Below are 25,667 nucleotides of genomic sequence, written 5' to 3' on the forward strand. Positions count from 1 at the left end.
CTTGTTCCTTCTGCAGGAACGTCTGCTTCTCTTGTTCCTTCTGCAGGAACGTCTGCTTCTCTTGTTTCTGTGAGAATGATGCTAGATGTGAGCGCGGCTCTTGTGTGGCAGTTCAGTGGGAACAAGCCAACTGGTCAACATGCCAAACTGGAGCATATTCTGCTTGAGCAGCATGAGTTCCTCTCAGCTGGAGATTAATTAATGTATTGTAATAGAAGGAAATTTGGAAGCACACTGAGGAAAACAAGGTACGGAAACTAATTATAGGTGAACCACTGAGGGACTAATCAGCCGCTTCTCTGATCCGAGCATTTTGTGCTTTGATCCGCTCGCTCATTTCAACGTTTCCAACATCGGCTGCCATCGCAGGATCAAACGCATATTTTACATTTCATGGTATGAATGTGCAAAGACCCTTTCAGTAAAATCCCCTGATTAGAAGTGACACAAAGATACCATCAGGTGCACTTTTGTGAACAAGTCGGTGATATTCAAAAGAGGCAGCAGCAGTTGTGTTAAATTACGGCTCTGTCATTACAGATCATTACGAGGCGCTGCGATGCCGGAGCGCAGGACGGAGCGTGACAAACAGGAATCCAGTGATGAATGCCGATGCGATGAAAATGACGGAGCTATTAGCGATTGATCAGAGACTTTCCGAGTACAGCAACATGAAAAGGGAACTGATGTGACCAAGAGGAAATCGCTGCACGGTGACAGGCTGCAAACTGAATGGGCGACAAGCAGGTGGAAGACTCAGAAAGTTTCCGTTTCCACCCACCGCGCCGCAAAATGGTGGCCTGAACGGGACGAATGCTGCCGGATGGTTGAACACTAAACTGTCCGTCTATACAGGATCGTTTCTAATCAAAGCATCACCTGCAGTCATGGCGGATTACGCAACCGGTTCACAACTGTCATATGTTTAATGTGAAACTGTGTCTTCTTGCAGCTTTACACACATCCTGCAGTAAAGTAGGCCAGTTTGGCCCCGGTGTCTCCCAGCTGAGTCCCTCCATGCCTCCAGAAGCTGCACGTCTATCTGCAGGTGCTTCCTTCATGTCTACCACTCTGTGTTTAATAAAGCCTGGAAAGCAGCTGCAGCTCCTTATTGTTCCTCTGAACATGAACTTTTTGACCTGCATGAGATAAACGGTGAGCTAAGAGACCTCATGCGCTGCTGCACAGCAGTGGGAACGATGGACGGCTGATCTCAGGCTCTTTAAAAACCAGTAAATTGCTGGTGGGATCCTGCAGAGATGTGAAAAATGCACCACCAGCTGCACCGTGTGGAAAGTTAAAGCCTGTTTATGTCAAGTTGTGCTGTTTTCCTGCAGCAGATGTCATGAGGCAGCGATCAGTCAGCGACCTTTGATGTGAGCCAAATCCAGCGTACTTAACTTTTATTGCTAGTAGATGCAACAGTAATGCGTATTATTAATTCTGCAGTTTATTAGATGAAGAGTAAAACACTGTTGTTCCCCAAATCCACAAAGCAGCTAGAGGCACCAGGGTAATTATCCTAATACTGTTTACTGCAATCATGGCAGAAAATGACCTCTCAGAAGAGACTCATCTGCCTGCTGCTCACATGACATGCTGCCGGAGCAGACCTACCACATGCATTTCCATCGCAGACAGTTTGACTGAACTGATAAGAGCATGACAGCAGAGAGGGGCTGGACCAGCAGGACGTCGCACCAGAATCAGTCGGAGTCAAAGCAACTGTTAGGAGGATTTGGCTGGAAGTATTTTTCTCTCTTCCAGCTCATTTGCTTCAGGCGTGACGGTTAATACTGAGTAAAGACATGCTGTGACAGCTTGGTCCTGCTTGGTCCTGCTGCCAGCAGCCTAAACATGAACGCTGGATCCACGGGAAAACCGGGACCACTTCACACGCAGACTCGGGCGTTTGGACTTCCTGTTCGCGCTCTGAAAGAGAGAAGTGTTGCCATCAGGGCGGCTGCACGGTGGCATAGTGGTTACCAGTGTGGGAAGAAGGTCACTGGTTCGAGCCTCGGTCAGGGGAGGGGGGGCGCCCAAACGGTGGCTTTTCTCTGTGGAGTCTGCGTGTTCTCCCATGCCTGCGTGGGTTCTCTGCTGGTTCTCCGGTTCCCCCCACCATCCGAAGACTGCATGTTAGGTTACCCGGTTACTCTAGAGTGTCTCTAGGAGTGTGTGTGTGTGTGTGTGGCCCTGTGATGAACCTGCTTCTCACCCAATGATATCTGGGACTGACGCCAGCTTCCTGAACTGGACTGACTGACTGTTGCCATGCCAACACTAAAGGAAAAGTCAAAGTTGACAAACTGGTGTCGAAGTCGTTCTGATTCATACGAGTTTTTGTGCAGAAGTAAAACCACGAACGCGGCGTTGCTTTGAGGCTTGTTTGCTTCCGGATGGCCTGGAAACGTGCAGAGCTTCAAGAACTCACAGCATTTGTTGCACTGCCTCTATTTTCCTAAAATAAAGTGGTTCATTCTGAAAAAAACCAAAAGAAATGGAAGTAAATGAAATGTGTTGCTTTTCCGGTTCATATTCCAGCACCTGCATCTTCTGCTTCCATCTTTCTGGATCATCTCTAAAAGACGTCGCTTCCTGGTTAAATTCAACAGTTTCTGGTGAAACTGCTTTCACAGCATGACACAGAGCGAAAAGTACCTGTTCCCCTTCAGCGAAGACTCTGCTTCCAAAACTCCAGGAGATGGTGGGTGTGGGATCACCCGAGGCCTCGCAGGTCAGGGTGACCTGCTCATCAAACTCTAAAGCTGTCTGGTTATTCAGGTAGGTGATCTTGGGTTGCACTAGAAACAGAGAAGAATGCACGATGGAAACAGTTTCAGAACAGTTCTATGCAACAAACCGTGCAGCAAAGCAAAATAAAGCAACTTATTCATTTCCTTTTCATTTTCAGGATGAAACACAGTTCATTCAGAACTTCTGGAGTCTCTCAGGTTGCAGAATCTGTTCAGGCTGGATGCAACGTGTGCAACAACACCAGAAGCCAAACACATCAGTGGAGAGAAGAGCAAACGTTCTGTCAGCTGAATGAATTTAAGACTTCGTTTGCCTCCTTTAGCGTCTTTATTTTGATTAAATCTCTGTTTATTTGCAGTTTCATCTCTGTTTGGTGAAGAAATCAGGCCTAAACTAAAACTACTTGGTAAGGTTTAGGAGCCAAAAATACTTCATGTGTTGGACAAAAGCTTGTACCAGTTTACTTCCTAACACCAGTTCAACGTGTCAGATAATGCCATAACACCATCCACATGTCCAGAAACGTAGCAGCCAGGTTTCCCCAGCGGAGATGGGTCAGGAAGGCCGAGAGCTACGCCTGCATGTGAACCGCCGGTGCAAACACACTCTGCATGTACTGGTGGAGACGTGCACAGTGCATGAGGAGAGGCACCAACCGCAGCCAGCTGCTGACTTGTTGCTTTAAACATCTTAGACAATATTTAACCTGTCACATCATACCCATCATACCCCCCCCCCCCCCCCCCCCCCCAGCACCACAATTTACTTTCCTCATAACTGGGGATTTCTGTTCTGAGATTGTTATTTAAAGAGAAACTTTATCAGGAAACAAGCATGAGACGTGTGTAAATGTTGGTGTTTAGTGTTCAGACATGTGTGGCGACTGAAGCTTTTACTTCCTCCTCCTTCTGCCTTTAACAGGAGCACAAGCACGGCAGAAAGCCTCTTTCATAGACGGTGATGCATCTTTGATTCCACTAAGGTTTCGCTTAATTTCTTTCCAACCCAGCGCATGTTTCACAGCCAACTACAGGAAACCTCTCAGGAATTGTGCAGCAGCAGCAGCAGTCAGTAAGTAAGAGAGGAGATAGAAGCAGAGCCTCACAGTGAAGCAAATGGAGATATTCTCTTACCGAACACGTTCAGGCTGACTTCCTCGGCTTTCTCTCCTGCCTTGTTCTTGGCAAAGCAAGTGTAATCTCCTTCATCCACCTTCTTGACATCCTTTATTAGCAATTCAGAACCATCCTCATTCAGGCTGTACTTCTCACCCATTTCAAGGACGACGCTGTTGCTGTAGCGGGAGGAAAAAGAAGAAAAGGACAAGGGTTCACATCACAACTTCAGCTCAGACAGCCTGAGTGGACAAACACCGAGGTTTTTTCACTGCTTTCTCCTCAAACAGGGACATGCAGCAGCTGCATGATGGTGCTCTTCCTTCAGAAAAGCAGACCTTTCCTGAATGCTGCTTTGCATGAGTGCTTGGTAGCATTCAGGGAGCATTTTCCTGGCTGACAGTGGCAGTTCTGTCTGCAGCCTGAGGAAAGCGAATGCAGCTTAACCCGGGTGCTCTCTCAGAACCTCGCTGCCTGTCCTGAACCTCTTCTGGCATCAACCGGAGCTGCAGGACCAGCGTCACACACCAGCTTTGCTGCCCTGCAGACAGCTGTGAGCTAAGAGCAATGGCTTTATTTACTCCACATGTCGGCAGAAATCCTCTCACCGTCACAGCTGGAGAGCTGCTGCACTCCATGGCAGTGTTCAGTAACGCACCGTAACGATGAAAGTCAACTGCATGATAAGAAATGATGTTTGTGCTTGTTGACCTGGTTTAAACCTGAGAGGTTCAGAATGACTGAAGTTATCTGAGATATGGTCGAGAGAGGGGAAGTCTGTATATCCAGAAGCAGGTTTGTGTTTAAAGCGCAGATCTTCTCTCTTCATCCTGCAGAACTGCTGATGGATTAAAGAGTTGGAAACATTTAGCTCTGCAGACACAAAGCATCACAAAGGTGCTGCAGATGTGAGCTTTGTGACATGGTGCATCATCCTGCTGGAAGTTTCCATCAGAAGATGCTACACTGTGCTCATCAAAGGATGGACATGGTCATGGAGGGAGATACGGGTGATCCTGACGGCAGGATGGATCCATGTTGTCATGATGTTTCCAGCAGATTCTGATCCTACCATGTGAATGTGGAGCTGAACTGGAGACTCATCAGACCAGCAACGTTTCTCCATCTTCTATTGTCCAGTTCTGGTGAGTCTGTGTGAATTGTAGCCTCAGTTTCCTGTTCTTACTGACAGGAGGGAACCCGCTGTGGTCTTCTGCTGCTGGAGACCATCTGCTTCCAGGTCATCACAAGCGCAAAACAAAACTGGGATTAAACCAAATATTAGTTTATTTTGCTTTTCCGTTTTATCTTTTGATGAATTTGTCATTGCAGGAAGAAATGAAGGAAAAACTTCCATGGAGCTTAAAAGCAGCACACCTCCAACTCATGTAGCCAACCTGCTGTGTGCCGTCTCATGGCCTGCCCTGCAGCAGGAACACTACTAAAGACTTAACTCTGCCCGTCTTCATCATTAGTACGACTTGCCCTTTTTTCTCCCAACAATAAACCAAAACTGCTGCATTCTGCAGGAAATCTAGAAAAACTGGAGTTTGGCTCCTGCTTCCATTTTGCAAGCTGTACCTGAGCTAGTTGTGGGGCAGGAGGGCACACATCTTGCACTGTAACGTCCTGTGTCCCTGATGTGTGCCATAAAGAGTGATGTTTAACAAATGGTTGTTTTTCAGAAGCAACAGATTGGCTCTGAAAGATCTACAGCAGAAATGCGAGGAGCAGGGGCCAAAAAGCCCAACACAGACTCTCCACAAAGTTAGATTTGAGACCAGTCAGCCGAGAGAATGAGCGGGTCTACAAGTCAATATGAAAACTATTTTATAATAATTATGATATCATACATGTAGCTGCTCACTTAGTTGCTAACTTAGTTGCTAACTTAGCTGCTAACTTAGTTGCTAACTTAGCTGCTAACTTAGTTGCTAACTTAGTTGCTCACTTAGCTGCTAACTTAGCCGCTAACTTAGTTGCTAACTTAGCTGCTAACTTAGTTGCTAACTTAGTTGCTAACTTAGCTGCTAACTTAGTTGCTAACTTAGTTGCTCACTTAGCTGCTAACTTAGCTGCAATGGCGCTACATTTAGCGACGTTTCAGACCCTTCAGTGAGTTTATTTAGAGACAAAATGAGCTTCAACAGGTCTGGCATTGTGAAGGACTTCTGGTGAGGAACAATAAAAGAACGTGTAGTTTCTCCTCTCCATTTGCGACCCCTCCTCCTAAATAACACACCTCGGTTCGAGCAGGAGGTGATCACCTCCGCTGCATGATCAGACTGAAGTCGCCACGAACGGATCCCGTCCTGGTTTACTGCCAGATATTATTGTCTGTTAATGAAGAGTTTGGAAGAAACGTGTTGTAGATTCTTTAAAAAGAAAGTATTTGAAATGACACTTTAACTTTGGGTCTGATCAGTTTTGGCCACAAATGTTTTCTATTTCTCTTTGACTGTTTCAAAATTAAATGCATTTTCCCAGACATTAATAGAGCTTGACTTTACAATATTAGTCTCTTTTTCTATTATTTGATTTATTCATCTCTTTAAATGAACCAAAAATTGCTTTTTGGGGCAAATTTTATGATGCAATTAAAGTGTGATTAATGAGGATTAATAAATTTATTGAAAAGCTGTAATTATTAGATTAATTTTTTAATCGCACCCCTACGTATGATAATAGTGTATAACTGTTGTGTTTGCACGTCTGAGCACAGTGTTATTGTTTGTTTCGTTACTGGCTTTCGGTTTGTCCCTCTGCAGACGTCACCCGAGCAGATCTTGGCGAATCCGGTGACTTGATGGCGGATGCCCTTCCTGACGCCGCCCTCTGCATGCGGCTGTGTTACTGGCATGACCTGTGTTTGTTCCGAGTCCCGCCGTCTCTGGCAGAGGGAGTGTCTTCCCATTCGGATGTTAGAAATGTTCTTCAGTAAAACTGCTTTGGAGGCTCTTTGTGTGGTGAAAGGTCTTTCCTGGCTGCAGCCGTGGAGGTGTGGATCAGGTCTGTTTGTGAGGATTTCACCCTCTCAGGGGTTGAGCTCACACTTGACTCAAAGCAATTAATTCATAAAAATCACACCAGCTGCTACCCTGGGTGTTTGTGACTGAACTTTCACTTTTTCATCAAATGCAGAGACCTTGGAGAAAGCTGCCAGAGAGCTGAGATTTTTGAGCCGCTCCTTTCTTTTCTTCCCTCTTAACCTGCCACTGTATTGATTCTAGGTAAAAGCTTCATATTTCAGTCTGTGATGAGTGCTGGCTGGATATTAGAAGGTGTTTGGTTGCTTATTGAATGTTTATTAAAACTACGATTCCAAGAGCCGACATGACAAAAGATCCGTGACAAATGATGCATTTCTGCTCAGATCTCTGCAGGATTTTAACGTCCACACTGTTTAGCACAGTTCTCACATAAGGCAACAACGTCTGTCTTTCTTATTTCCATAATATTAACTAAATCCTGTTACTGTATTGATTCAGTATTGACTCCTATAAAAGATAACTGTAGTTTCTTCCTGTAACCTTCATTTAGCCGTTCAGCAGATTAGCATGGCTAGCTCTTAGCTTCGCTGCTGCCTGCAGTCTGCGCTACAGATGGACCTCGGGGTTCGTCCAGCTCATACCAGCCAGACAGAAGAAGCCCCTGTTACATGCACAGTGTGAAAATAATCCCACAAACAGTTGGGAGACGGTGAGCAGACACAGAGAAGTTGTCTTTTACTCTTTTTGTCATTTTATCAGTTTTCATCAATAGTGTAAATCCAGATACAGGATGGTGTGTTTTTATTTACTTTGTGTTATTGAAAGCTCATAGCCGTGTAAAATCTGGGTTGAATGTGAACCGAGAGGGTTCTGTCTGAACTCATGCAGTCAGCTTTGTGTCTGGGAAACACATTTCATATTCTTATAAACGTCACAAGACTTTTTCATGCTGTCAGATGAATGTTATGAGTTTAAGCTAGCAGTTAGCTTCGTTTAGCTACTCCGTAACATGTAAACATGTCATTCAGCAATCAATTAACTATCGCAGCTATAAACACTAATGAGATGAATCCAGGTTAAATGACGCTTTAAGCTCCTTTTCCATCCCGTCTGTAGCTTTTACTGGAGAGACAAGATGTCCCAAAAGCTCAGATGTGAATGATCTACATCCACCTTCCTGCTCGTCTGCGTGAGGAGCTGCTCACAAAACGTGGTTTGATTTTACAGGGAGGGTTTGTATCTGTAAAGATAAATAAACTGTGTGAAGGAACGATGCATCAGGAAAAGTTTTTTCCTGGAAAGAGACTGAATGGCAGAAAACCACAGGTTTTTCTGCTCAAGATGAACAAACTGAAAGCATCAGACATATGTGGTTGATAAAGACGTTAAGTACAACAATCAACGGTTGTCTTCGGAGCTGCAGGAATGAATAAGTAAAATGTGAAAAGGTTCTGCTCGGCGGGGATCAGTTTTACTCTGCATACCTAAAGTTAATACAGACGCATCATGACGTCTACATATAATAACTCGTGCAGCTCCGGGTGGGTACATATCTTTTCCTCTATTGCTCCACAGTGGATATTATTCATCTGCCACCTCCAGGAAAACATGTTGGCTTGTTCACATCCCATTATGTCTTCTGCACTTTTATCCCAACTCTGGAGAGGTGCATGATTCCCTCAGCAGACTTACTGCGCCCAGGTAACGGTGGGTTCAGGGAAGCCGTCTGCATCACAAGCCAGCAGAGCCGTGCTGCCGATGTCTGCTGTGGCGTTGACCTCCGACTGCCTGGCCCGGATGGTGGGAAGCACTGCAACAAAGACAAACATGTTTAATTCTGTTTAGAAATGTCATCTAAAACTGCAAAAACTAAATACCAGCAGGCCGTTATGGGGCCGCAGATAAAAGCCAGAAAGCTCCAGTGACTGAAAAGGAGATTTTGTTTGATACCATGATGAATAATTTTACTCCTTTTTTTCCTAGATTTTGAGTAAATATCTCCACCGACTACTGAAGCAAACGTTATGGTAAAAGTTGCACAATGTTTCTGTTTGGCACCAACTTTCCACACAAACACTGCAGCAGAGGGAGGAAGATGAGCCGAGGAGGAAGATAGGCCTCACAAGCTGAGACAAGCGTTTATATTCATCTGAAATTTCCAAACAATCTGAACCAAAACAGCAGCAGCAGAGAGGTCGAGCTGGAGCGCGTTGCATCCACATCTGTCTGAGGGAACAGCAGAGGCTGAGCGCAAGAAGCAAAACCGTTCAGATATAAACATTTCTGAGCATTTCAGAAAAAATCTTATAAGATTAAACATAATAATATTATTATTATCATCATCATCATCATTATTATTATTATTATTATTATTATTATTATTATTATTATTATTAATAATAATAATAATAATAATAATAATAATAATAATAATATGTTGTTGTTATTATTATACATTACAGCCATGTTGAAAGTACAAATAATAAAAAATGGATTTGGTTGTAGATTGTCTGTATAATGTGAATAATAATGAAGGCTGACTGAAAGGTGACGCACACACCTCTGATTGTGTGAAAAGGTGAACAAGCTGCTATGAATCTCTGCATTTTTACACCAAGCTGCAACATTTAGCTGTTTTTCTGTTTTTTAGCTCTCCTCTGACATGATGAAACTCGTGTTGCTCAGCAAAGTGGAACAAACTACATTCAAGGTTTAAAGCTACATTTGAAATGTCCAGCTGACGTTACCGCATCTTCTGTGCAGCAGGACAGAAGGCTGGACAGCACAGAGCTGACACAGGTGCAGAACTTACCATTTACAATGACCTTCATCGTCCTGAAGTCGATTTCTCCCCTGGCCATGACACGAGCCTCGCAGTTGTACATGCCCTCATCCGTCTTCTTGATGCCACGTATCTGCAGGTGGCCGTTAGACATGATCCTGTATCGCACTGGAACGCAGCAAGCAAACGGAGAATGGCGGCGTTAACAGACCAAGGAAAAATGTCTTTTTTTGACTTGTTTTAGTTTCCAATGTAAAAACTTTCATACCAAGGAATGCCTCTGCAGTGGAAGCCACGTGTAGGTGGATAACAGAAGTCCAGGAGATTAACCACAAGACTTTAATCATGTAAAGATCTGACATCCACAGCTTCAAGTATAAATTTACTATAAAAAATGAGGCGTATGATGAATGAAATTCTCATTCTCACAATAATGCAAATTATATCAAGTAATTAAGGAGAATCAAACATAATGCAAACAGAAAGAGAGAAAGCCTGAAACTTTCCCGTCTGATTAAAGCTCTTCGTCACATACACAGGTACGTGCCTGATGGTAAAGACCAACAGGAAGTAAGTCCAAATATCAGCCTGCAAGTCCAACGCTCCCTTAAAAGTTGTTTCTCTTCATGGCTCAGCTCAGAAGTGGCAGAGTCGGGTTCTTTGGGTGCTGCCTGAGCTGCGTAGTCTTCTCCATATCGATTGCATCATTACAGTGGAACCGGTTAAAACTGGTAAGGAGTCGCGCACCTTTCCTGCTGGAGCTCCACATGTTCACTTTGGCTGCAAGACTTTCACTTCACCTCCACTTTTAGTCAATAAAAAGCTGGTTTTTCTGTAAACTCTGCCTGTCTGCTTGTTATTGTGTTGGGGCCAATCACACGGCAGCTGAGGCAGCTTTGAAGACGGGGGCTTCTCTGCAGGAGCTCAGAGCCACAAGTCGCCATGTTAAAAAGTGGAAATGAGAGTTCCACTTCTCCACCTGCCTGAAAGAGAAGCAGGCTGAATAAAGACCATGTGAGCCAAGAAATCCTTTCATGCATGCGGTTATGTACTGGGAGGGATGCTGGCCGGGAGTTTTCATCATATTCTCACCATAAATGTTTTATTTCTTTACCATTCCAACCCTTCTGCCATTAGCATAGCTGCGGAAGGGGAAGGACAGCGTGAGGAGTTTTCTGAGGTTCTGGAGCCAGGCATTCCTGTCATTCTGACTCCACACCTACGCACACGCAGCCAGGCCTCTTGATTCATGTCACGCTGACACGTCTGTGGACGTTTAACGCTTCGGTTTGGTCATGTGCTGCTCTGAGGAACGCTACATAAGCAGTTTTCAGTTTTCAGGCTTGGTTACAATTAGTGGTTTTTCCAGTGAAAAACACATTCCTTGACCAAAGTCCAAGAGTAAAGGCAGGCTTAGCACAGCGCTGTGGTGACGCCGGCTTCTCCAGCGGTCAGCAGGGGAGGGGTTACTCCGAGGTTAAAATAGATTCACTTCAAGTGAGAAACAAAAGGCCATTCCTGGCTTTGTGTGATCCTCCACAGCATACGGCCATATTTAGTTGGAAGCAGGACCAAATGTTGTTCAGGCAAAGTAACCTCCGGCCGTGTGAAGTTGCTCGTTGGCATCACACATGCATGTAAAGCTAGACTCTCCTCATCTCATTGCCAGAGGAGATTAAAAGTGTTTTTCACGTTCAGCAGCGGCCAGCTGAGAGTCACAGCGGCGAGAATGGCATCAAATGGTGAAACAGTCAAAAGCTAAATGATTGTGAGTGCTAGTCAAAGTTAGTCAGCCAGTTCCCACAGCAGCATGTCTGCAGCCTGAAAACTCTGAGCAGGCTTGTGTCACGCTGCAGAGCGTGTTTACTGGCAAACCTGCCATTGTTTAAAACACAGGGATCAACACTGCAGAAAGGGATCATAATGCCAGCACGGACTCAGACCTTTCCATACATCCTTTCATGTCTTTCTTTGTCAGATTTGTTCCGCTGATTATTACTCAGCGGCAGAATCGATGGTAACTGCCTCAAATCAAAGCTAATTACGGCTTTCCTTCCATATAAGAGAGCCAGCTCCAACCTTTCAGAATGAAGCCTGGAGGCAGAGTCTGATATACTGAGAGATTTTCACAACTCCACAGATGTCAGAAACATCTCACACATGCAGCACATGCTCCCGTCATGGAATGTCTGGTAGTTAAAAAAAACAGCTCAACCTAGAGGGTTTCCCATTTAAATGGTGATAAATAAATGACAGAACAGTCTTCTTCCCTCTCCTCCTTTTCAGCCCTTTTGCGAATATTCAGGTCTTCATACATTTTTCAATTACAGTTCTGCCTCTATTTATGGAAATGACACTCCACTCTGCCCTCAGAGATCATTTCATCTGACAATAACTCCTCTTCCCAGGCCAGAAATACAATTTCCATGTTCATGCATCATCTATGAGGTCTAAAACTACTTCCTGTGGAAAATGCTTGGCTTTGTTGGTAGATAATGTGCAGGCGGGGCAGGAGACGAGGACCAGTGTGGAAAATCGCTTGGAAAGCCTGAACTGGCAGTGAGCATGGCAGGAGGGTGAGACGAGGGAGCCAGGAGGATGGCATGGCGGGCGGGGGGTGAGAAAAGCGGCGCTCACCGTCTTTGGACGGTTGGATCTTGGAGCCCTTGTGCTTCCAGATGATGTTGGGAGGTGGTGAACTGGAAACATCGCAGACGATGTCAGCATCCTCGCCTTCGTTGAACTCCTGCGGGCTGGGTGCGTTCTGGAAGGTGATCTTTTCTGCAGGGAGACATTTACATGTCATTCATTGTTTCTCACATGTTTCTACTGCATGGAGTTTCCAAAAACTGCCTGGATTATTTTTACTGTGAAAACATTTCAGAGGAAATGAAACTTTTTATGAGGCAGGATTATTTATTCTAAATGGAGACAGGATTAATGAAGACGGGGTAAACATGGCTTATCTCCAACATTTCAGCAGGTCTTTGGAAAAGTCAGGCTTACGGAAAATCTTGACTTGAACCGTGGCCTGCGCCTCCTTGTCCCCGTTTTTGGCCACACATTTGTAGATGCCGGCGCTGTCCCCGGTGGCGTGGTAAATAGTGAGAGTGGCTGTGCTTTCATCGCTACGGCTCACAGAAAGCTTTTTGTCTGATGTGAACGTGGAAAGGATCTTCTCGCCGCTGGGGGTGTACCAGTCGATCTCTTGAGCATCTCCCACCACTGAGGGGAGAGAGGATGGGAGGCAAAGCAGCAGATATGAACATTTACTGAGAGAAAACAAGGAAACTGGAAAACCAGTTAAACAGCCAGAGTTTGTATCACCTTCCCCTACATCCCTAATGTGGATCAGCACGTTTCCCTCAGCAGCCTGTGTCTGCGCTACGAGGAGAGGAAATAAAACCTGCTTTACAGAGTGAGGCGGAAGACAATACCATGACTAAACGGAGAAGTCCTGTTGTGAGACGTCATCTAGAGAAGATTTCTTTTTAAGATCTGAATAGAAATGCAGAGTAAGAAGAAAAGAATCACGTGTATCTGTTCACAGATCTGTTAACAGGTCAGGCTGCGGGTGTATGTGTGAAAACACTAAAACTGATGTATTGAACAGAGAGACAGGAGCAGTGCCCTGGTTGTTCACCAGAACCATGTTCTCCTGGTGCAGCTGGGTCTGGCTTCAGGAGAACCGCGTGCCCACAGCTCGCACAGCGTGATACTGCTGCTGTTCTCTGGAATTTGGCTGATAAAATGAATTGATCTGAGATGGGAATCTATTTGGCCACCGATTGGCTCAGCTCAACCAAAGGCTCGGCTCTGCTGTTCGTTACGGGAGATTTCTAATAAAAACACTGGCAGACTTGGAGCGCCTGCTTGTCTCCACCTCTGCACCTGACTGCCATAACTTTTATTAAAATGACCTCCACTACTCCTGCACAGTGTTGTGTTAGGAGGTGAAATCTGCATCTGACTTGAAGCGGAGTGTTGGAGATCGCTCTTACCTTCACAGATGAAAAACTTGGAATCTCCTACACTGATTTCCCCCTGTGATGGGACGATTTGCACCTGAATAGCAGCTGAGGAGGGAAAAGGAGAAAGCAGAGAAGCAAAACGCGTTAGTTTTCAGTGTGATTGAGATGAGTCGCGACACAGGAACAAAGCAGAGGAACGGATCTAATTCCCTGTTTAAGGACGGAAATGTCATGAAACTGTGAGCTGAACATCTCCACGTGTGAATGGGTTGAGTTCCATCCCACAGCTGCAACGTTTAGCTTTTTCATTTAACATTCATTTATTGTCTGTTTACACGTCCATGACTGCATCATCATCATCATCATCATCATCATCATCATCATCATCATCACTTCGCGGGACAACTTCTGCTCGGATGAGGTGATACGAGTCCTTATGAGAAGCTGCTAAAAGCCGCCGTAGACAGCCGTGTGACAGTGCTGCTGTGTGTCGGACAGTCCTACAACACCGGAACGATGCCGTCTGCAACCGGAAGCAATAATCAAATCAAATCAAATCAAATCAAATCAAATCAAAGATACTTTATTCATCCCCGAGGGGAAATTCAGAATTCAGAATTCACATTTCTGACAGTTTGCATTTTCACCACGTTTGGACACTAATTTTCACTTCTAAGCAGGAGATTATGAAACAGCTTGACTGAGCCCCCCCTGGAAACGTCTTCCTTCCCCAACCTGCTGCTCCTGCAGGCGATTTAAAGCCTGAAATCCAAGAATATCCTTTAACTGAGACTCCAATGCACTTCGGCATCAGCTAACGCAGCAGCGACAGAGAACAGACACGGCCGGTGCTCCTTCCTTCCTTGTTCCATGTGAACAACCAATAAAATGTGTGTGTGCTAAATGGAGAGTGTTACAAAAAGACTCAATCAGCAAACGTGTTCGCCTGGTCCTTGGAAAGGAGACCTGGTTTCATGTTGGCTTTGCATCTGCAGTGAAAGCTGGAAGAGAAAGCGCCGCCTGCAGAGTAGAAACAGCAGTGAAACCGCCATCCGGTGGCCGACGGCGAAATCCCACTGAGCCTCCAGCATGTCGCCACTTCACACAATGTCTCAGCTCAGTTCTCCCCAGCAGCTTCATGGAGGTGGTTGACAAGGCCTTCCCATTCAGCAGGTAGAGCGCTATCATCATGGCACAATGTGACATGATGTTTCATAATGGCGCCGCTCCAGAACAGCATCTGTGACGAAGCAGAGGCTGCCGCAGCAGCGGCCTTTGTTGCTTTTCTTTTCAGAACAGTCTTGGTGGGAAAGCCATCACAATTATGTGGTGAAGCTTAACCTCAGCCACGACGCTGGGAGGAGGGACGAGTGCAGCACTTAGAGACCCAGAAAAGACCAACCTTCTGCTTTTGTGTCCAGATGCATTTAAAGACTGACAGTATCTTCGGCGTTTGTCCCTTTTAAGCAAATGGTTTCAGGCGTGACTCATTCTGCCAACTGGAGAAAGCAAATGGCCACTAATGGCAAGTTTTCTACAGAAAAACCTTCACAAGGATCTGTCAGTATGAAATCATGTCATTCCAGTTAGAATGAGCTCATTGCCATCAAAAGGATTAGTTTATTGGTTTAGTTTTAGTTTTAGTTTTAGCCTTGGTATGTTGTTATGCAACCATCATCCATCTCCTGAATACCTTCAGCCTGGCATCACGGCAAACCGCGCAATCAGCACGAAGATAAAATGCATTTGTTTTCCTAACAGAGTAAAATTATGCATCAAGAACTCCAGTTGTCGTAACCATGGAGATGCAAATCCGTCTGGAAAGCTGCATGTTAACAGGAGAAACATGTAAAGAGATTCCATTCCAGGCAAAAATCACGCAGAGGTTTGCTAATCACAGGTTTCATTGTGATTACATCGATTCCATGTCCCAAATTCTGCTGTGAGATGATTTCAGCTGGATTCAGGAGCCAGCGACCAGCGTGAGAGGAGGATGTGTTGGTAGGAGCAACACTGTCGAACGGAACACGAGATGAACTGGTTTTACTGGAGGACACCACCAACATCCAGATGTGAGTCAGGTGATCTGGGATGCTTGTGACACACTTCGGTCCCAACACACCTTCTTCACATGAAAACAGGATAAACACCTGAACAGGCAGCAAAACCTGAAAAAATCTCAGTCAAATCCTGAAATATTGATAATATTCCCACCATGCCTTACTGTAAAAGTCTGATTCCCATAAAAAGTGCTGCTGCTGCAAGAATAAAGCGTCTGTTTTCTGAATGTGTTGCAGGCGTGGAAAACCCCGGCTTCAGTGTGTTTGCTTCCACAGGCTGGAGGTAGAAACAAAGACAACAACATATCCATTTCCTTCTTCATCCAGTAAGGTCACAGATACCAGAGGAAACTCTGCCCAGGCCTGCTAAGGCCGGCCAAAAATCCAGTGATCGTATCTGCAGCACTAAAGACAACAAGAGGAGCTCAGGTGGTGTGGGGAAGACAGCTACTCCCAGAGCTATTCCTTCTCTGTTTGCTTCTAAACGGCAACGTGTGCAAAGTGAGTCCAACAACAGGAGGTGTTGGCTTTCTGCCGAGGGATTCTGTTCAACCAACAGCATGTCAGATTGAATTCAACTCATTTCAGTCAGTAAATACTCGGCCATGATGAAAGACAACTATCGGGTTAGGAAATGACCTTCTGCAGGACTTCCGTTGCACAATTACACGCCACGCTGAGTTCCAGCATCACAGCTGAAATTTGCTGCTAACTGATCCAAGTGGCCCCTGGTGGGCAAGCAGAAAGACCCCTGTGGCCCTCAGTCATTACCAAGAACAACAGAGACCCCTCAAACTGTCTGAGCCCCGCACTGAATCATGTCTCACGTGTGTGTGTGTGTGTGTGTGTGTTTACATATATGGTCTAAAATGAGGGAGAAAATGCAACTCTGCTTCCGGTTGATGATGATCCTTAGAAGTCATTTTAAACAGACTTTATTTACTTATCAACATTAAAGGTGGAGTATTTTTAGATTTTCAATATTTTCTAAATAAATTAATTAAAAAAAATAACTGCAGTCATAATTAGATAGTTTTTTTTTAAACATGTAGGTTCCAGTCTGTCCATATTTGATGTGTTATTAAATTACAAGTTTAATTAATGACAAAGACCCTTCTTAAATGTTTGCCTACCTGTAAAAAAAAGTGCTTTTAGTCACCTGTAAAAAGTAAAAAGTCCCGGGAGCTGAGAAGACGGTGGGTAAGTGAGGACAGAAAGCACACAGAGACAGCTGGGATAGAGGACGTCCCAACATGTGATCTCATGCTGCTGGCAGACCTCTCTACAGACTGATAAAAACAGCATTTCTCCATCATTCAGCATATTTCACAGGATCCTCCAGGTGAAAACCAGTAAAATGTAGAGCCAGAAGGTCACTGGACATTTTACACAACATCAGATGTATGATTTCATTGTTTTCATATCTGCTGCAGTGTGCCAGGCTCCTTCACTAATATTTGGATCTGCTTCCAAATAAAGAGGAAATTCAGTCACCTCAGCCCCGAGCAGCTGACGTGGACACGACTTCATTTCATTATGAGAGGTTGGGAAGAAGAAGACTACGTTCAGGAAAGTCAGAGTTTTTCTGGCAGAAGTTTATGTTTATGAACAGATCCTACATGGAGTGCGGAAGAGAAAAGAAGAGCAGACGCGACGATGAGGAGGGTGAAGAATGAGTACTCTGCTGCTGGTGCGAGCAGCATCAGTCAGACATCCGGCACCGAGCTGGACGCATTTCCAGGAAACTCAGCTGAGCTGTTCTTTTCTTTCACCGTTCATTTGGATCAAGGTCTGAAATGTGTTCCGCTGCTGCATCTCATCATGAAAGATAAACAGCTGTTATTATTTATCTATGACAGGATTCCTCCTGATAACACCACCAGATGTCACCGGGACTGAAAGCTGCCGTCTGTACCGACCCACCAGGGTGGTCTTTCAGATGTTTGGGCAACATGTTGATGAAGGATGGACTCTTCATCATGAATAGAAGCTGCACTGCTGCAAAATGTTATTCAGCTAAACAAGTATGGTGTCAGCTGCTGCATCAGTTACTGGATGGAAAATAAAGACGGATATGCCAAAGAGCGTCTGCTCTCCTCCAGGAAACACGTTCACCTGAACAGGAAGACAGCACCATTTTCACCCAGTTTTTTTTTTAAAGAAAAAGGTTTTCTCCTCAAAACAAAAACACACAAACTTCCAACAGCATGACTCCTACGGCGCGGCCAGTTTGTTCGTCCGTGTAACACCAGAATGTGAGTTCACATGAACGGCTTGGAGAAGAAAATACAACAGACAGAAAAGCACATGGAGTGTAAGGAAGGCTGGAAAGAGGAATAAACCCACTCCAGTTCTGGAAACCATCACCTGTTCTCCAAGTCAAATGGCATGAAGGTCCTATCTGACCGTCTGATGGAGAAAAGGTGGAGGAATCATTTCTGGCTGGAACCTGGAGGTTTGGGGTGACAGCGAATGTGAAGATGTCGCAGTTTGTGTGGAGAAAAGTGTGCAGACCGACTGCGTTGCAGCTTTTCAGCTTCTCACTGTGGAACATGCAGATCCCACCATCAGACTGGAGAGCAGCCTGTTATTTCAGACCGCTTGTTCCCCGAAACGTCCACTGAATCTTCAGTTATTTCACCCCACGGACAGGCCGCTGGCGTGCACGTGCCTATCAGCCGTTCATAGTAACGTGTAAAAATAAAACGCTCACATGCTGTGGACCAAAAGAAACATTTGATAATAAACAAACTAATCAATTTATTTTTCTCTTCTTTAATTTGCTTACTTATAAAAATCTTTTTTCAGAAGCATTTGGGGAAAATTATGAATAATATTTTCTTCTGATTTATTGTTTGATAGTAATAGTCTTAAATAAAAGCACAAATAAACCAGAATTCTGCTCTTTTATCCTCCTCCAGACCCAGCATGCTTCTGCTTTTGACTTCCCAAGCAGGCTGCTGTTATTAATATGACGTGTAAATGAAAAGGGAAGTCGGCATCGCGCGCTGACAGCCAGGCATTATAAGTCATATCAGCAGCGGCGTACTAATATGCTGCTAATCCCTGCAGATTTAAAGCAAATATGACTGTAAGATTTGCTACGAATGACCTGAACTGCTGAGCGAGACGATTATGGACTTTACAGCCCGCTCCTATAAAACAGACGTTTAGCAACTTAACCACTCTGAATTGTGGAAGAGCACAAATATTTATATGGGCCACATGGCCGGCGTCGCCTCCCTGACGGGGGAGTTTGAAAGGGAAGGCATGAGAAGTAGTCCATCCTGAGCTGACGTTGGAGGAAGCTTCTGTCCTGTCCTGAATCCGGAGGTCTGCGTGCCTAATTGGAGCTTGGCAACCGCTTGGGACTGGAAGCAGGCTACAACAGCCAGCCGCTGGTGCTTAACATGCACGTCATGTCAGCTCCAGCACACACTCTGCAGGGGGAGACAGCAGTGGGCAGGCTTTCAGGCATCTATGGCACATGGCTGTGGATTGGTCAGAACAACAAGGAAAGGTGAAGTCTGTTTGGTTTGAACTTTATTTTCCCTGTAAGAGGTGCGGGCATTGAGGCCGATGACTTGGGCAGCATCCCCCCCACCCCACCCCCCCAGAATTAACTTTGTCTTTGATTTTCCTCTGATGGTAAGCAGGAGGTGGAGAGGAATTATTATTATTATTTCATATTAGACTTGTGCTTTGAGTGTGAATATGTTGGAACCGTTTTACTGCTGTTTCAGTGGCAGAATACCTGGATGTCCTTTTGCAGACGGCGCTTTCTGGAAGCAGATTACGGGAACATAAAGCATAGAACAGACAGGGATAGCTGAGGTGGCACAGGAGCTTTGTGGACACTGAAAACACTCCTTGAGCTTGTGAACGTTATGGACTGCATGTTAAGGTGTGGATGGGCCATGGACTGCCTCCATGACGTCACCTGCAGCTTTCTGAGGAGCTGAACTGAAGCTCATTGGGCGGTTCCCACCGTCGCCATCTTGGCAACGTCACACGTGTCGTCTCTCCCGGAAAACACAAAAATGGGCAAAGAGGTGGGGCTGAGAGGGGGGCAGTGGCCGTGGGGGTGGACGATTGACATTAGCGAACTCCGAACTGCCTGTAGCAAGGGGGGGTCAGCCGTAGAAGGATCACATTGCTGTTTGCAGATAGTTTTGTTGTTCTGCTAGGATGGTTTGTAGCAACATGTAACGCGTAATGTAAGTTACACCGAGAATTCTGATGATCTCTTTGGGTTTCTTTTTTCCTTTGTTTTTTAACCAGAAATAGATTTCTCCTACCAGCTGAAGCTGAGAGTTTACAGATTCTGAGTTGCTGTTTATAAATGGTGGACGTGGAATGTGAGATGCACAGGTAGACTGGTGCAGGATCTGCAGTAAAACTAGTGCTCAGACTAGGATGTTTGGGAGATTCAGGGACAACTGGGCCACTCATTACTGTCCTTATCGACACACATCCAGCTGGTTGCAATGTAATGCAAGGCAACTCTTTTTAAGAGGAAGATAAATCTGGCAGTCAGCCTCATAACAATGAAAGGAGACGCCATGCCTCCTAAGAATTGAGCCCAAAGGAAACAAACATAAAGAAAACAGAACTGGACCCAGAATGGATCCCTGTGGGACTCCATATATTAGTGGAGCACGGAAGGACTCACAGTCCCTGAGACAAACTGAAAAGGTTGTGTTCTTTAAATGGGACCTGAACCACTCCACAGCCACACCTTTATGCTGACACGATGTGAGATTGAAACATCATGATCGAGCGGATCAAACGCAGCGGTTACCTCCAGTTAAACAAGGGCCACACAGTCCCCGGAGTCACATGAAGAAAAAATATCATTAAAAAGTCTTAAAAGTGCTGATTCAGTTCTGTGCATTGCTTTAAAGCTGCAGCAGGTCATGTTGCTCATGAGAGACATGTTCCTCTGGGTGAAGTGGTTCCTCGTCCTGACAGTAGTCTATACATTCTGTAATCATGAACAATAAGAAATATAGTTAGACCCCTCAGTTTACTGTAAACCTGTAAAAACTCTGACCACTCTGCGCCGCTGCAGAGTTTATGTCTGGTCACCGTACCATCAACTCTGCCAGTTTCAGTGGAACCATTCTTACAAGTGAATCATTTCAAGCCTTTTTAATGACCTCCGTTGTACCGATCCTGCCTGATCGTTGTGTCACCGCTGTGACGTGATACACCAGCGGTTTATCGGCACCACGGATGCTGCAGCTTGTCTGGATCTTACAGGGGAATGACTCTGCAGGTGAATACATAAACAGTTGTTATTGCAACATTAGTACAGAACTAACTCAAAACACAGTTTCCAATATGTTTTTCAGGTGCAGATGAATTAGCCTTTCAGTCACGTTCCAAACTGCCTCCAGTGCTTCCTCCAGGACCTGCTGTGCTCCGAAGCACCGCACAAACACTAAGCAGCCATTTCCACGTGTTCTGGCGCTGAAGCCTTCATCAAACCGACAGGAACACGCCAGCTGTAAGCTTCATACCAGCTTCATCAGGGTTTGTTAGCTGTCGGCACCCGAACCCACAACTTCAGCTGGCACCAGTCCAAGTCAATGCAAACATAAAACAAACATTTAGAGATGGTTTTTACTCAGCGGTTACAGCAGTGTGACTTAAAGCTACTTTCTGTAACTGCTGGTTTGTGCTCAGGTCATAAAGTCATAAAGTCATGTCCCATCTTATCTTCTCCAGATATCCAGCACCTCGGTGCACCGCCAGGAACAGTGACCGCTCAGTAAATCCTCACACTGACAGCAACTCATTCAGAAGAAATGCTGCAGAAGAGGCTGGAAGAGGAAATGACGAGTGAGCAGACTTCAGGTGGAAGTCAGACACAATGAAGGAGTCAGTATGTTTATATAAAACACACTGTCTGCAGTTCAGTCATGCAACTTGCACTTTAACGTGTACAGACTCTCTTTAAAACGCATAACACTCATGATTGTCAAAATGAATGTTTTAGATAGAAGATCCATGAAATGGATCAGCCTAACTAATAAAACTGTTGGCTGTGAACGGTGGTCAGCTCTGTGGCATGGTGTCGGACAACACCAGCAGAGTTTAATCAGGGTTTAATCTGGTGTGGAAATAATGAAGCTCATCATCATCAGTGGAACACCTTCCTTGTTTTAATCTAAGTCATAAATCCGTCCAGGATGACAACATCTGGCTGAGATGCAGACGCCTCCTCTCTCTGCTGCGCTTCAGCTCTGCCTCCCCCCCACTGCACCGGAGGCTGTCAGTAACCACGGCAACAACAATGATTAACAGTGGAATGACTCCAGCTAATTCTTCAGATTTCCACCTTCCCACAGGTTCCACAGATCCCATCAGAAAGACCAGTGCATCCAGAGGAACCACAGATCGAGGGTCCCCTCCATTACTGGCACCAGTAACGTTTAAGCAAACGTCACAGATTTCTTGAAAAACAATTAGAGTTTTGCAAGTAATCATGTTGAAGAAAATGTGTTAAAAAGGTTGAAGTGAATGTAGTAAAGCGTTTAGGGTTCCCACAGCAGCAAATGATGAAAAGTTTCCCATCCTATCTGAACCGGGTCTGACCTGAATAAGATCGGCTCCAAGCAATTAACTTTCTGCAGGCGCTTCCTGTCACAAGGTCCAATCCCCCGGTGCGCTGTCATTAACAGCAATACAACGGAGGCCAAGCACCATGTGGCAGAAAGAGAAATATAATGTCCTTTAGGTGACGAGAGGGCAGAAACGGTTAATCATCTTCCTCCAGAAAACAATAATCATCTCATTTTAAAAAATGGGATGAAACCGAAATCTTTTTAATGTGTCTAATTATGCTTACTATTACTTTTAAGCAGACCCTCACATTATATATATCATTACAAGATGCTTAGTAATGCTTTCTATATTATTTTGTATTTAAATGTATACAATTAAGTCTATAATCTTCCATGATGGAATGAATCTGAATTCCTGTGTCTTGTTCACATGTAATTCCCCAGGAAAAAGAAAACCTGAAGGAACTGAATCATGATGTGGAACTCTGTTTCAGGATCCCAAACACCTCATGTTGTTGGCAGAGTCCGTCACCCAGCTGTTAGAAAGGCAGAGTCGGAAACATGCTGCTGCTGTTTAACTTCATCTTCTTCTGCTCGGTAGTCGGCTTGCCTGCAATTTGCCCAAACCAGTTCTGCAGTGATGTAAAGAAATCCTTCAAATTTCAGTTTTCTCCGCAGCACTTATTGTTCCAACTACATCATGTGCATTTCAGCATTCCCGTTCTTAGAGCTTAACTCATCCTTCATCCCCCCAAAGGACAGAAATAAAACTGTATCTGAGACAGCTGCTGCTTGAAATGCAGCAGTGGAGGAGCAACCAGCGACCAGCTCAGACAAACTCAGTCCTTTCATTCTCACATCTCTGGTTTCTGCAGAGCACATGATGAAAACACAAACTAAGGGGAGTTTCTGCACTGTCAAATGTGATAAGTTGACTTGCATCCAGCCACATTTGTTTGTTTTTTCTATGTACAAGAACACCAGAATAACTGCATATAAGAGCACGGTATCATTCCACCTGCAGGTGAAGTGTGTAGTTTATGACCACAGAGTCACACCTGACTCATCCAGGAGACCCCAGTTTGTCTGCTTTCTCAGTCTTTAACAATAGATTTAGTTTTATAAGTGAAAAAACTTGCTCTTGGAGAACGTTTCGTTACTAAACCACATCCGGTTTGCTGTATTTCAGTCTAATGAAGCCAACATGGCCTGCTCCACATCCTGTCCACACTGGAACACGTGTTACTCATTTCCTTTGTTTGGTAACTCACTGAAATTCAGAATAAAACAACCCAAATATAAATGCTGGATTTAAAGGAGCATGCACAATTTGTGTCATGTTCAGGCTGTAATGTCTGAATCTGCAGGTATGCCCGCTACAACCTGCTAAAAGGAACTTTTAGTGACAATAACACAAAGCTTTTCTATAGTAAAACCTTTCCTCCTCTAGTTTCTTCTTTTTTTTTTTTTTTAAAGATGTAACATTCACTGCCTTTTTCAAGGTGACATGCACCTACTTACTGTCTTTGGGGAGCAGTAGATGGTTCCTCACCCAGAGCCAAGCTGCAGGTCGCATCCTGTTAGACCAGGTTCTGCGCTAAGTGGGATGTCGTTCATGTAGTCTTTTAGCAGACTCAAAACCATGTAAGAGACTGTGGCCGTCAGCAGGGCTAAAGCGCTGCCCCCACCCTCTCTCACCTTGAGGTGGCCCCGCATCGCACCGAGCTGGTAATCACTGCAGAGGCTTTAAAACTCTCTCTGACACACAAACAGCAAAGGAACTAATGATACGAGGACAGCAGACGTCTCTCTGTAAGAACAAATCTATAAATCTTCTTTTGACGGAAAGTTTTATCAGAAATTTCCAGAATGGGGAGGCCACAGAGGGGGAGATGCTGTTTGGGAGTGAGGGTGGGATGGAGCTCAGCAGAAATGAGAACTCTGGTCTATCTTTGTTCGAACCTTCACATGTGGACACAACAGAAAGGATGAGACAAGCGGCTGAAATGAGCTTCCATCTGAAGGTGGACGGACTCGGCCTGAGAGACCGGGGGAGGTCTCACTGCTGCCTCCCCTTGGAGGTGGTCTGGGTGTCTAGTGGAGAGCCTGGGCAGACCCAGGACCTGCTGGGGGGGGGGGTTATACATCCCGTCTGGGCATTGGACACCCTGGGATCCCTGAGGACGAGCTGAAGAGAGTGGCGGTGGAGACTGCTTCCTGTACCTGTTGCTATAGTGATAGCATCCTCAGACACGTGGAGGAAGAAGGATGGACGAAAGGATTTCTTCAGGCAGTAAACAGGAAAATTTCAAGAGAAAATTTCCAACCTGATCAAGAAGCTTTTTATCATTTATTTGTCCAAGCCTGATCTTTACATCTTTTATTGCAAGAAGACAGAAGACTGGAAGAAACGGTGTTGGCTCCCACGTCGCAGTGAAATCTGTCCAGCTTAGCCTGGGAGTAAAGCGCCAGTGGAGTTACAGTTCACTAATCCCAACATGAGCGTTCCTCGTGTAAGCATGCAGGTGTGACCTGGAAGCTTCCGTCGCCGCGATGCCTGACTGTGCGAGCTGAGACCTATTGGCTGCTCTGCACACCTGGAGCTCTGCTGCAAGCGTCTGCATGTCCAGCTGTCCTTTCAGCTCTGCACAACCAGAACATTCATTCAGATAAATGAAACAAGAAATAATTACTCCCTTATCATAATAGTTATGCCCAAACATTTATTCCACATTTGAAGTTCTGAATATTTAGAAATTGTATCACGTTAAGCAGCGGCCAGTGAAACAAACACCATCCTTCCTGGTTCAGCCACAGTTTTGGAGTAAAAGCGTCGCAGCACGCTGGGCGTCTCCCATCCTTCACGGCCAGAAGCTCCATGTGAAATGTTGACAGTGGCTAAATGATCCGAGAGGCATTTCTGGTTTACATGGCAAAGATGGAGTCTCCCCTGCAGGCATCTCAGACAGCCTGCTGACTCCACCGTTGATGTTTATTGCTGTTTATATTCCTAAAATAACACTCCCGAGAGAGAGGTCACATTTTGGTTTGCACAACAGGTGGACCTCGTGCACACATCTGGGTCCGGTCTCGTTCTGGATGTGATGCGAGTCTGATCCAAGATTTTAAATTGGAATAGAAGCTCTCATCCAATCAGCTCTAAAGAGCTCATCTCATCACACAGTGGAACCAAAGGAAGCAAAGGCAGGACAAGAAAACAGCTGGTATTCTTCTGTCAGAGGGCTGGGAGGGAATGAAGCGGGTCTCTTCGGTTAGGGAGAGCCGTTCTCCTGCTGAAGATCCAGCCGTTGCTTTCCTTTCATTACATGCTGCTCTCTTGGTTCAGGGGGCTTTCTTTATGATTTTGTGTCAGTGCTGTTGGGTAGGGGGCAACGAATGGAAAGAGCTGCCTGCAATGCCTGA

At 45.2% G+C, this 25,667-nt stretch overlaps 1 protein-coding gene across 1 annotated transcript in view; it reads right to left on the reverse strand.

Annotated features, from left to right (window-relative positions):
- The window catches only part of ncam1a (neural cell adhesion molecule 1a), a gene marked incomplete at its 3' end in the record, with an annotated part of 306,826 nt that overhangs the window by 89,003 nt on the left and 192,156 nt on the right, over positions 1–25,667 (reverse strand). The window contains 7 exon segments of the mRNA XM_079248256.1: positions 2,662–2,804; positions 3,891–4,051; positions 8,555–8,672; positions 9,675–9,812; positions 12,282–12,425; positions 12,651–12,869; positions 13,646–13,720. Of these exon segments, the coding sequence (XP_079104382.1) occupies positions 2,662–2,804; positions 3,891–4,051; positions 8,555–8,672; positions 9,675–9,812; positions 12,282–12,425; positions 12,651–12,869; positions 13,646–13,720 (998 nt within the window).

This window comes from Telmatherina bonti (genome assembly GCF_933228915.1).
Source record: "Telmatherina bonti genome assembly, chromosome: 10".
Taxonomy (NCBI): Eukaryota; Metazoa; Chordata; class Actinopteri; order Atheriniformes; family Telmatherinidae; genus Telmatherina; species Telmatherina bonti.